The 12,751-nt window shown below is 43.7% G+C and overlaps 1 protein-coding gene across 3 annotated transcripts in view; it reads left to right on the forward strand.

Annotated features, from left to right (window-relative positions):
- Positions 1-12,751, forward strand: part of dlg4a (discs, large homolog 4a (Drosophila)) — a 143,710-nt gene that overhangs the window by 21,757 nt on the left and 109,202 nt on the right. For 2 of the 3 annotated variants that reach the window (XM_082958244.1, XM_082958245.1), the window contains exon 1: positions 3,465-3,817. The exons of the other annotated variant lie outside the window; for it this stretch is intronic. In XM_082958244.1, coding sequence (XP_082814370.1) covers positions 3,776-3,817 — 42 coding nt within the window. In that variant the 5' untranslated portion in view covers positions 3,465-3,775. Of the gene's footprint in view, positions 1-3,464; positions 3,818-12,751 lie in introns of those variants that run through there. 3 annotated transcript variants of the gene reach the window in all.

The raw sequence follows: 12,751 nt of genomic DNA on the forward strand, positions 1-12,751 counted from the left end.
TCAGAAAAGAAAAGACTGGTATAAAATAATGCATTTGGTGTCAAGGGCGACGGTGGGATCCATACAAGACATTCCTTTGATCCCATACTGTATAAAGATGGCCATGATGTCTCCTATAGGAGTGTCAGAGGTATTATTAGCCTTGTGAATGCATCAGATACTATGACAGTGCTCTTATCGTACTCTTCAACATAGAGTAGGCTGACACCTTGTGGCATGATGTATAAGTGCAAGAAAATGGGAATTTAGCCCAGGGACACTATTTCTACTGCTTCATTACTAATTTTACGTCATTGAATTCATTATATTCCTGTACAATAGCCTAGATCCTAATTCGCGTAGCGTCTGTCGTTTTTCAACCATTATGCGTTCTCGTCATGGGATGAGACCACTGAAAAATAAGGAATCAGTAGAGAGAATGACAATGAATATGACTCCTGCATTAGCCTAGTGGTTTGTGAACAATGACTGTTTTCCCTGCGCTGTTAATCTGAAATTCTGGTCGGGAAAAACGGTTCGGCTTAACCTGCTGCATTCCAAAAACACGGCTCCTCTGAATGCCTAAGTCTTTGATGTCGATGACGTGCTCTCTAGTGTTAATGGCATAAACTGCTACCTCTATATCTGTCACAGGCAGGACTGAATAGAGAGAAAACATGACAGATCAATTAACTGATTGTATGAAGGCACAAACATACACATGTGCTCGCGCGGGATGGCGTGCGCGCGCGCACACACACACACATACACATTTGAGTGGTTTGTTTGTCTCTGACTCTGTATCTTCATGTTCCTCTTATGGGTGATGTCAGTTGCTTAGCAACCAAGCTATCAAGGGCCCGTTTGTTGCCATGACAACATGGCAGGGGTATCATAGAGAGAGAAGATATGAAAGGCGAGGGAAGGAGAAATGAGAGAGGGGCTGAGAGACCAAGAGAGCGAAAGAGGACGGGGTAGAGAGAGAGAGAGAGTGATGAGAGAGCGAGGGAGAGAGAGCACGAGCACGGAGTGAGACATGTTGTTGATGAGTGTTGATGATATGAAACCCGGAGTGTGCAGGTAGGAGGGTGACATCGGCGTAGGCGGTAGCAGAGAATAGGAAATGAACACTTTTTACATGGTAACGTAGTATTCACTCGTTGTATATAATGTAGATGTTCTGTGTTATACATTTGTTGAGTACTGTGTCAATGAAAATGACTATATGGCTGTTAGATTGCTTTAATCATAGATACAGAACGTTCTAGTTCAAATACCCTCTATCTAATACAATTGGGCTCTCAGTCCAACCTCTGCTGCTGTCAAAATATATGCAGCAACCCAGTTCAATGGGGCCTAGTCTCGTGTGGTCAGTGCTGTTTTCCCTCTGTTTACACTCTCTCTGAACCAGTAGTGGTGCGTGGGTAAAATCACTGGGGAAGCTAGGAAAAAAGCCATATTACAACCTATGTGTTGTGATAATTGCATTGTTTGCTCGATAACCTGTTAATGAATATGCCTTGCGACCATGATATATATAGGCCTAAAGGCTGAGACAATAAGAAGACACAGTGGCAGAATAAATTCAACCACACCTTTGTTTTATCACAAAACCGGAGAGCAACCTCTGTCCAGTGAAGTCCACAAAGTATACTGCATGTAACAGACAGTTACATGACCTACAGCATGACCAAGCAAGTTACTGTGTCTGGATTTTTCAGCTCACTAAACAACTATTGATTTAGAACCACAGAGAGTTACAGCAAGTCACAAAGAAAACAGGAGCTACCTCCACTATTCCAGCACCATTTCCACTTCAACATTTCAACATCATTAAATCACCACTGCTTAGTCTAATACAGTGACAACTAAAAGATACCAAACACAATTTAGTCCAATCAACGTAAGCTAAATATGATGTGGCTGTCCATGGTTCTGATTTCTGCGTGTGTGTGTGTGGTGTGTGTGTGTGTGTGTGTGTGTGTGTGTGTGTGTGTGTGTGTGTGTGTGTGTGTGTGTGTTTCTGCAAGTAGAAAAACATGTTTACTCACCCTACTTGTAGAGAAACACCAATGCCATCCTCCCTTCTTTCATGTTGATGAAACGGTCTATCACCCTGTCATACAGTACACACTTTTAGTTTTTGTTGTCCTAGGCTACCTGGCTAAAATGCTTGCTCGCTAGCCTAACTTCCATTCATGGGCAACGTTAGCTAGTTAACATTAGCCTTCTACATCTAGCTATATATTGAACTTCCATCCTCTCAGGCCAGGGGCACAACAATGTGTGAATTAATGGTTGGATCAGAATTGCCATTGTAGCCGAATCCCTATCTCCATCCATGGATCATTTAGGATAGGGACAACTTTAGCTAACCACCGGAGGACAACAACATAACGAGATGCATCAATTGAAGTTGTTTCTGTCAATGACGTGCTCTCAATGTGATTTGATAGGAGTGACACCAAAATCCAAGCGGGCTTCCCTGTTCGCTCGGTCGGATGCTTTCACCAGTGAGATACATGCAGCCTCTTGCAAATTGAAGGAGCATTTTGAAACACAGAGAGACAAAAGATAAATAATTGTATAAGTTTAAAAAAAAAGAAGCCTTGGGAGAAGCCTGGCTTCCCTTGGCATCCATGAATACATGCCACTGCTCTGAACAGACTGAAAATAACATAATATTATGTAGCTGTGGTATGAATGTAGTTGGCTCTGAGCTAGCACACAGACCTTTACCCTGTTTACACCTGGTATTAGTGTTACATGCTCTGTGGCCACATCCACTCACATGAATCCATAGTGGGCAGGTGTGGATGGATGCTATAACCCAGATAGGGCTGGGCTCAGGCAAATCAACCTCCTAAATGACCATGCACAGGGCTTGTCTGAAATGACAAATATTTTGGTTGAATTCAATGCTAGTCCAAATTTGAACATAGATTTTGTTTAAAGCTGCAATGATATCACAGTCCAATACCTTGTTCCTCCACTGACCTGAGTCATATAGGAGGAATCCAAATGAGGAAATGAAGGGGAAGGTATGTGAGAGAGAGGGACAGAGAGAGAGAAAGGGAGAGAGTGAGGAGGGAGAGCGGTGGAGGGATGAGGGAGGAAGGGAGGGAGGGAGGAAGAAAGAGAGGGAGGAGGAAGGAGAGAGAGAGAGGAGAGGGGAGGGGAGGGAGGGAGGGGCAGAGGTAGGGAGAGGAGTGGAGGGATTGAGGGGCTATGAACAGTACTGTATGTTTGAAGGGAAGAGCAGAAAATACATGCAAAAAGCGTAGGTGAGGTCTACACTCACTCTTCCTCTCTCCTTCTCTCTCTGTTTCACTCTCTCTTCCTCTTTCCTTCTCTCTTGCTCTCTCCTTCTTTCTCTTCCTCCCTCTCTCCCTCGCTCTCAATCCCTCTCTCTCTCTCCCTCTCTCCCCTCCCTCTCTCTCTCTCCCTCTCTCCCCTCCCTCTCTCTCTCTCCCTCTCTCCCCTCCCTCTCTCACTGGCTGTGACGAACATATTTAGTGAGTCACGGCTGGATCAGTCAACCAGCTCTCTCTGTTCAAACCCTAGACTTAACACTGAGACGTAGCCAACACCAACTCTGGCTTCCAGGAAAAACTCTCTCTCCTCATCTGCTACGATAACCCCCTTCCCCCTCCCTCTTTTCCCCTCCCCGTCTCTTTTTTATTCCCCCAGCCCATTCACAGTCTCCCATCGCTCTCTCTCTCTTTCTGTTCCTCCATCCCTCCTTTCCTCCTTTACTACGGGCGTCTGAGAGGCTGTTTTTCTGTGTGTCTCGCTCATGAAGGGCCGCAACAAGCTCCCTTCGCTCTGCTCGTGTGTGGTAGGTAGATTTACCTGTGTCTTTCGGTATTACCCCTCATTCATCTCTCCGTCTGTGTCTGGCATGTCGGGTCAAAGTGTTGTTGATGAGTGGTAGTTGCTGTGGGAACGGTGGTCAATCTGTCTGTCTGAATGTATGTCGGTCTGTCTGTAGGTCTGTCTGCCTGGTCACCTATAGCTCAGCACCAATAGGAGCTGGAGGTAAAAGCTCTGTTTTTGTCGTATGTTGTGCGTGCTGTGTTTGGGTGTGTTTCTTAGATTTATAGTTATGCAGTCATGTACGTATGTGTGTGTGTATGGGAGGGTGGGTTGAATCAGCGTCTGTACGTGGCCTGGTATATGTGCTGTGTATGTGTCGGGGTAAGTGCGTATAGAGAGTGGTTCTAGTGGACTTGTTGAAGACAGGAGTATATTCCTCCTCTGGTTTTGTGGTAGATTATATTTATTTGGGTGCGATTGGAAGGTTGTTTCTCTGTACAGTGTGTGTGTGTGTATCGTGTTTGTATAGTATGAGTGTGTATATATAGTGTTTGTACGTACAGTATGTGTGTATGTGTGTAAGTACACAAATGGGAACATGAGAGCGTTGATTGGTTACTGGTAGCTCAGGTCTCCCCCAGGCTTAGTTACTGAGTGGACATAAACAGGGCCTGAGCTGTCTGGCCATTATTGTGTGTGTGGGTGTGCGTGCGTGTGTGTGTGTGCGTGTGTGCGTTCGTGCGTGCACATGTGACAGTCTCACTGTGTTTGTTGTGTCTCGGGGTGGTGTGTAACAGTCTCACTGTGTTTGTTGTGTCTCAGGGTGGTGTGTGACAGTCTCACTGTGTTTGTTGTGTCTCAGGGTGGTGTGTAACAGTCTCACTGTGTTTGTTGTGTCTCGGGGTGGTGTGTAACAGTCTCACTGTGTTTGTTGTGTCTCGGGGTGGTGTGTAACAGTCTTACTGTGTTTGTTGTGTCTCAGGGTGGTGTGTAACAGTCTCACTGTGTTTGTTGTGTCTCAGGGTGGTGTGTAACAGTCTCACTGTGTTTGTTGTGTCTCGGGGTGGTGTGTGACAGTCTCACTGTGTTTGTTGTGTCTCTGGGTGGTGTGTAACAGTCTCTCTGTGTTTGTTGTGTCTCAGGGTGGTGTGTAACAGTCTCACTGTGTTTGTTGTGTCTCAGGGTGGTGTGTAACAGTCTCACTGTGTTTGTTGTGTCTCAGGGTGGTGTGTAACAGTCTCACTGTGTTTGTTGTGTCTCGGGGTGGTGTGTAACAGTCTCACTGTGTTTGTTGTGTCTCGGGGTGGTGTGTAACAGTCTCACTGTGTTTGTTGTGTCTCAGGGTGGTGTGTAACAGTCTCACTGTGTTTGTTGTGTCTCGGGGTGGTGTGTAACAGTCTCACTGTGTTTGTTGTGTCTCGAGGTGGTGTGTAACAGTCTCACTGTGTTTGTTGTGTCTCAGGGTGTTGAAACAAGGTGAAATGTATATCAGGTCATTGTTAAATAAATTATTCAATGTGGATGTAATTCACGTACAGAAGAACCAACATTTTACATGTAAATACAGAAAGAACATATGTTTTCAAAAAGGGTCACGTATATACAACCCCTGTCTTAAGTGACCAACCTTCTTGTTTACTGTGCCTTTAAAGAGGCAACAGGTCTCTGGCTTTCCCACTGTTTGGTAGAATTCCTGACACAGAGGAAAAATATGTGCAGATCTGCTGTGATCTTTTCCTGTAATGTTAGTGTTTACCAATCAATATATTAGAGACCCCCACGCTTGGACTATATTGTTCCAGCCCACCACTATAGCACACCTGATTCAGCTAGTCAAATTACTAAGTCTTTGATTAGGAGTGAATCAGGTGTACTTGTTGAGCTGGAACAAAAATGTTCAGTCCTGTGGGTCCCTGACAAGGTTTTTCCTTTTCATGTTGTCCAACACTGTTGCTGTAGGCCTTCAACAGGTACAGATGTAGGATCTTAATTTGATCACTCCTTTGTTGCTGAGAATTTCCCTGCACTGCAGGAAATGCAGACAAGCTTTTTGATTTACATAAATTCACTGAAAACTCTATATTTGGTATTTTATGAGGATCCCCAATTGCTGTTGCGAAAGCAACAGCTACTCTTCCTGGGGTCCACACAGAACATAAAACATGACATAATACAGAACATTAATAGACAAGAACAGCTCAAAGACAGAACTACATACATTTAAAGGTTTTGTGATAAAAACCTTTAAATGACACACATACTTTGTTTAATACCAGTGTTAAGTCAGTAGTAAAAATATAAAAGAGTAGAGGGCCAAGAGAACTGCCCTGCGGTACACTACACAGTTTAACATTAGAGAAGCTTCCATTAAAGAAAATCCTCTGTGTTCTATTAGATAGATATTTCTGAATCCACGATATGGCAGATGTTGAAAAGCCCTAACACATATGTTTTTTCAACAATTGGTTATGGTCAATAATATCAAAGGCTGCACTGAAATCTAACAGTACAGCTCCCACAATGTTCTTATTATCAATTTCTCTCAACCAATCATCAGTCATTTGTGTCAGTGCAGTAAATCAAATCAAGTCAAATTGGATTTCTCACATGCGCTGAATACAACTGGTGTAGACTTTACTGTGAAATGCTTGCTTATGAGCCCTTTCCAACAATGCAGAGTTTAAAAATAATCATATAATAGTAACACAAGAGGAATACAGTAAAATACACAAGAATGGAGCTATATACAGGGAGTACCAGTACCAGATCAATGTGGAGCTATATACAGGGAGTACCAGTACCAGATCAATGTGGAGCTATATACAGGGAGTACCAGTACCAGATCAATGTGGAGCTATATACAGGGAGTACCAGTACCAGATCAATGTGGAGCTATATACAGGGAGAACCAGTACCAGATCAATGTGGAGCTATATACAGGGAGTACCAGTACCAGATCAATGTGGAGCTATATACAGGGAGTACCAGTACCAGATCAATGTGGAGCTATATACAGGGAGTACCAGTACCAGATCAATGTGGAGCTATATACAGAGAGTACCAGTACCAGATCAATGTGGAGCTATATACAGGGAGTACCAGTACCAGATCAATGTGGAGCTATATACAGGGAGTACCAGATCAATGTGGAGCTATATACAGGGAGTACCAGATCAATGTGGAGCTATATACAGGGAGTACCAGTACCAGATCAATGTGGAGCTATATACAGGGAGTACCAGCACCAGATCAATGTGGAGCTATGTACAGGGAGTACCAGCACCAGATCAATGTGGAGCTATATACAGGGAGTACCAGTACCAGATCAATGTGGAGCTATATACAGGGAGTACCAGCACCAGATCAATGTGGAGCTACATACAGGGAGTACCAGTACCAGATCAATGTGGAGCTATATACAGGGAGTACCAGTACCAGATCAATGTGGAGCTATATACAGGAAGTACCAGTACCAGATCAATGTGGAGCTATATACAGGGAGTACCAGATCAATGTGGAGCTATATACAGGGAGTACCAGATCAATGTGGAGCTATATACAGGGAGTACCAGTACCAGATCAATGTGGAGCTATATACAGGGAGTACCAGCACCAGATCAATGTGGAGCTATACACAGGGAGTACCAGTACCAGATCAATGTGGAGCTATATACAGGGAGTACCAGCACCAGATCAATGTGGAGCTATATACAGGGAGTACCAGTACCAGATCAATGTGGAGCTATATACAGGGAGTATCAGTACCAAATCAATGTGGAGCTATATACAGGGAGTACCAGTACCAGTACCAAATCAATGTGGAGCTATATACAGGGAGTATCAGTACCAAATCAATGTGGAGCTATATACAGGGAGTACCAGTACCAGATCAATGTGGAACTATATACAGGGAGTATCAGTACCAAATCAATGTGGAGCTATATACAGGGAGTACCAGTACCAGTACCAAATCAATGTGGAGCTATATACAGGGAGTATCAGTACCAAATCAATGTGGAGCTATATACAGGGAGTACCAGCACCAGATCAATGTGGAGCTATATACAGGGAGTACCAGTACCATATCAATGTGGAGCTATATACAGGGAGTACCAGTACCAGATCAATGTGGAGCTATATACAGAGAGTACCAGTACCAGATCAATGTGGAGCTATATACAGGGAGTACCAGCACCAGATCAATGTGGAGCTACATACAGGGAGTACCAGTACCAGATCAATGTGGAGCTATATACAGGGAGTACCAGTACCAGATCAATGTGGAGCTATATACAGGGAGTACCAGTACCAGATCAATGTGGAGCTATATACAGGGAGTACCAGTACCAGATCAATGTGGAGCTATATACAGGGAGTACCAGTACCAGATCAATGTGGAGCTATATACAGGGAGTACCAGCACCAGATCAATGTGGAGCTACATACAGGGAGTACCAGTACCAGATCAATGTGGAGCTATATACAGGGAGTACCAGTACCAGATCAATGTGGAGCTATATACAGGGAGTACCAGTACCAGATCAATGTGGAGCTATATACAGGGAGTACCAGTACCAGATCAATGTGGAGCTATATACAGGGAGTACCAGTACCAGATCAATGTGGAGCTATATACAGGAAGTACCAGTACCAGATCAATGTGGAGCTATATACAGGGAGTACCAGATCAATGTGGAGCTATATACAGGGAGTACCAGATCAATGTGGAGCTATATACAGGGAGTACCAGTACCAGATCAATGTGGAGCTATATACAGGGAGTACCAGATCAATGTGGAGATATATACAGGGAGTACCAGATCAATGTGGAGCTATATACAGGGAGTACCAGCACCAGATCAATGTGGAGCTATATACAGGGAGTACCAGTACCAGATCAATGTGGAGCTATATACAGGGAGTACCAGTACCAGATCAATGTGGAGCTATATACAGGGAGTACCAGTACCAGATCAATGTGGAGCTATATACAGGGAGTATCAGTACCAAATCAATGTGGAGCTATATACAGGGAGTACCAGTACCAGTACCAAATCAATGTGGAGCTATATACAGAGAGTACCAGTACCAGATCAATGTGGAGCTATATACAGGGAGTACCAGTACCAGTACCAAATCAATGTGGAGCTATATACAGGGAGTATCAGTACCAAATCAATGTGGAGCTATATACAGGGAGTACCAGCACCAGATCAATGTGGAGCTATATACAGGGAGTACCAGTACCATATCAATGTGGAGCTATATACAGGGAGTACCAGTACCAGATCAATGTGGAGCTATATACAGAGAGTACCAGTACCAGATCAATGTGGAGCTATATACAGGGAGTACCAGCACCAGATCAATGTGGAGCTACATACAGGGAGTACCAGTACCAGATCAATGTGGAGCTATATACAGGGAGTACCAGTACCAGATCAATGTGGAGCTATATACAGGGAGTACCAGTACCAGATCAATGTGGAGCTATATACAGGGAGTACCAGTACCAGATCAATGTGGAGCTATATACAGGGAGTACCAGTACCAGATCAATGTGGAGCTATATACAGGGAGTACCAGTACCAGATCAATGTGGAGCTACATACAGGGAGTACCAGTACCAGATCAATGTGGAGCTATATACAGGGAGTACCAGTACCAGATCAATGTGGAGCTATATACAGGGAGTACCAGTACCAGATCAATGTGGAGCTATATACAGGGAGTACCAGATCAATGTGGAGCTATATACAGGGAGTACCAGATCAATGTGGAGCTATATACAGGGAGTACCAGTACCAGATCAATGTGGAGCTATATACAGGGAGTACCAGATCAATGTGGAGATATATACAGGGAGTACCAGATCAATGTGGAGCTATATACAGGGAGTACCAGCACCAGATCAATGTGGAGCTATATACAGGGAGTACCAGTACCAGATCAATGTGGAGCTATATACAGGGAGTACCAGTACCAGATCAATGTGGAGCTATATACAGGGAGTACCAGTACCAGATCAATGTGGAGCTATATACAGGGAGTATCAGTACCAAATCAATGTGGAGCTATATACAGGGAGTACCAGTACCAGTACCAAATCAATGTGGAGCTATATACAGAGAGTACCAGTACCAGATCAATGTGGAGCTATATACAGGGAGTACCAGTACCAAATCAATGTGGAGCTATATACAGGGAGTACCAGTACCAGATCAATGTGGAGCTATATACAGGGAGTACCAGTACCAGATCAATGTGGAGCTATATACAGGGAGTACCAGTACCAGATCTATGTGGCGCTATATACAGGGAGTACCTGTACCAGATCAATGTGGAGCTATATACAGGGAGTACCAGATCAATGTGGAGCTATATACAGGGAGTACCAGTTCCAGATCAATGTGGAGCTATATCCAGGGAGTACCAGTACCAGATCAATGTGGAGCTATATCCAGGGAGTACCAGTACCAGATCAATGTGCAGAGGTACGAGGTACTTGAGGTAGATATGTACACAAAGGCAGGGTAAAGTGGCTAAGCATCAGGATTTATAATAATAAGAGTCAAATAAAGACCAGAGCAGCAGAATGCTCTTCTTTATAAGCATGCTGAAAGTCTGTTGTTAATTTGTTTACAGAGAAGTAGCATTGTATCTGGTCGTTATTATTTCTTCTTACGTTTGCTAACAGTTGGCAGCAAGCTGATTGGTCGGCTGTTAGAACCATTAAAGGGGGCTTTACCACTCTTGGGTAGCAGAATGACTTTAGCTTCCCTCCAGGTCTGAGGACAAACATTTTTCTCCAGACTAAAAATATGACAAATAGGAGTGGCAATATAGTCAGCTGCCATCCTCAGTAGCTTTCCATCTAAGCTGTCATTATCTGGAGGTTTCTCATTATTGATGGGCAACAATAATTGTTCCACTTCACACAAACTTATTTTACAAAATTACAATGCTTTTCTTTCATTATTAGGTATTTTATGAATGAATATGATGGCTCACAGTTTGTTGTTGGCATTTCATGCCTAAGTTTGCCTACTATGCCAATTAAATAGTCATTCAAGTAATTGGCAACATCAAAGGTTTTGTGACAAATGAGCCATCTGATTCAGTGAAAGATAGAGTGGAATTAGCCTTTCTGCCTATAATTTCATTTAAACTATTCCAAAGCTTTTTTCCATCCTTTTTTCCATCATAATTCATTTTTGTTCAGTTTAGTCACCAATTTCTCAATTTACAGTAGGTTTGCCGATCAGATGTGCAGCCAGACTTATAAACCAGTACTTTTGCCTCATCCCTCTCAACCATAAAACGTTTAAATTCTTAATCAATCCACGGGGCTTTAACAGTTCTAGCAGTCAGTTTCTTAATAGGTGCATGCGTTTTAATAACTGGAAGAAACTATTTCATAAGTGCATGGTCTGGATGCTCCTCATTACACACATCAGACCAGAACATATTTTTTGTGTCTTCAACATAGTAATCAGTACAAAAGGTTTTGTATGATCAATTATTCACTATTTTAGGACCAGCCTTTGGAACTTTGGCTTTCCTAGATATGCCCACTATATTCTGATCAGGACATCCAATGGGTATGGATATAACTTTAGAGCAGAGTTCTGCAGCATGGGTAAAAATCTGATCAATACACGTGGATGATTTACTGTAGTTCCTGTACTGTTTCTAAACACCCTGGTAGGTTGATTAATAACCTGAGCCAGATAACAGGCACTGGTTACAGTGAGCAGATTCCTCATGAGCGGATAGCTTGATGAAAACCAGTATATATTCAGGTCACCCAGAAAATAGACCTCTATGTTAACATCACACACATTATCAAGCATTGCAAACATACACTACATGACCAAAAGTATGTGGACACCTGCTCGTCGAACATTTAATTCCAAAATCATGGGCAATTAATATGGAGTTGGTCCACCCTTTGCTGCTATAACAGCCTAAACTCTTCTGGGAAGGCTTTCCACTAGATGTTGGAACATTGCTGCAGGGACTTGCTTCCATTCAGCCACAAGAGCATTAGTGAGGTCGGGCACTGATGTTGGGCAATTAGGCCTGGCTCGCAGTCGAGGTTCCAATTCATCCCAAAGGTGTTCGATGGGGTTGAGGTCAGGGTTCTGTGCAAGCCAGCCAAGTTCTTCCAAACAGATCTCGACAAACCATTTCTGTATGGACCTCACGTTTCTGCATGGGGTCATTGTCATGCTGAAACAGGAAAGGGCCTTCCCCAAACAGAATCGTCTAGAATGTCATTGTAGGCTGTAGCGTTAAGATTTCCCTTCACTGGAACTAAGGGGCTTAGCACGAACCATGAAAAACAGCCCCAGACCATTAATCCTCCTCCACCAAACTTTGCAGTTGGCATTATGCATTGGGGCAGGTAGCGTTCTCCTGGCATCCATCGGACTGCCAGATGGTGAAGCGCGATTCATCACTCCAGAGAACGCGTTTCCATTGCTCCACAGTCCAATGGCAGCAAGCTTTACACCATTCCAGCCGACGGTTGGCATTGCGAATCTTAGGCTTGTGTGCGGCTGCTCGGCCATGGAAACCCATTTCATGAAGCTTCCTACGAACAGTTCTTGTGCTAACATTGTTTCAAGAGGCAGTTTGTAGCTCGGTAGTGAGTGTTACAACAGAGGACAGACGATTTTGGTATCATTCTGTGAGCTTGTGTGGCCTACCACTTCGCGCCTGAGCCATTGTTGCTCCTAGACGTTTCCACTTCACAATAACAGCACTCGCAGTTGACCGGGCCACCTGTAGCAGGGCAGAAATTTGACGAACTGAACATATACAGCTGAAGCTATTTTCCTGTTGTAACAACTGCTTGTAGAAACCTTTTTGTTTGTTTAAAAGCTCCTTCACCTGTGATAGAGAAACACTGTCCTTTCCGTTACTCCCACAGGCTTTGGTTTTGTATGTCATG

This window comes from Salmo salar, chromosome 11 (genome assembly GCF_965601325.2).
Source record: "Salmo salar chromosome 11, fSalSal1, whole genome shotgun sequence".
NCBI classification, from domain to species: Eukaryota; Metazoa; Chordata; class Actinopteri; order Salmoniformes; family Salmonidae; genus Salmo; species Salmo salar.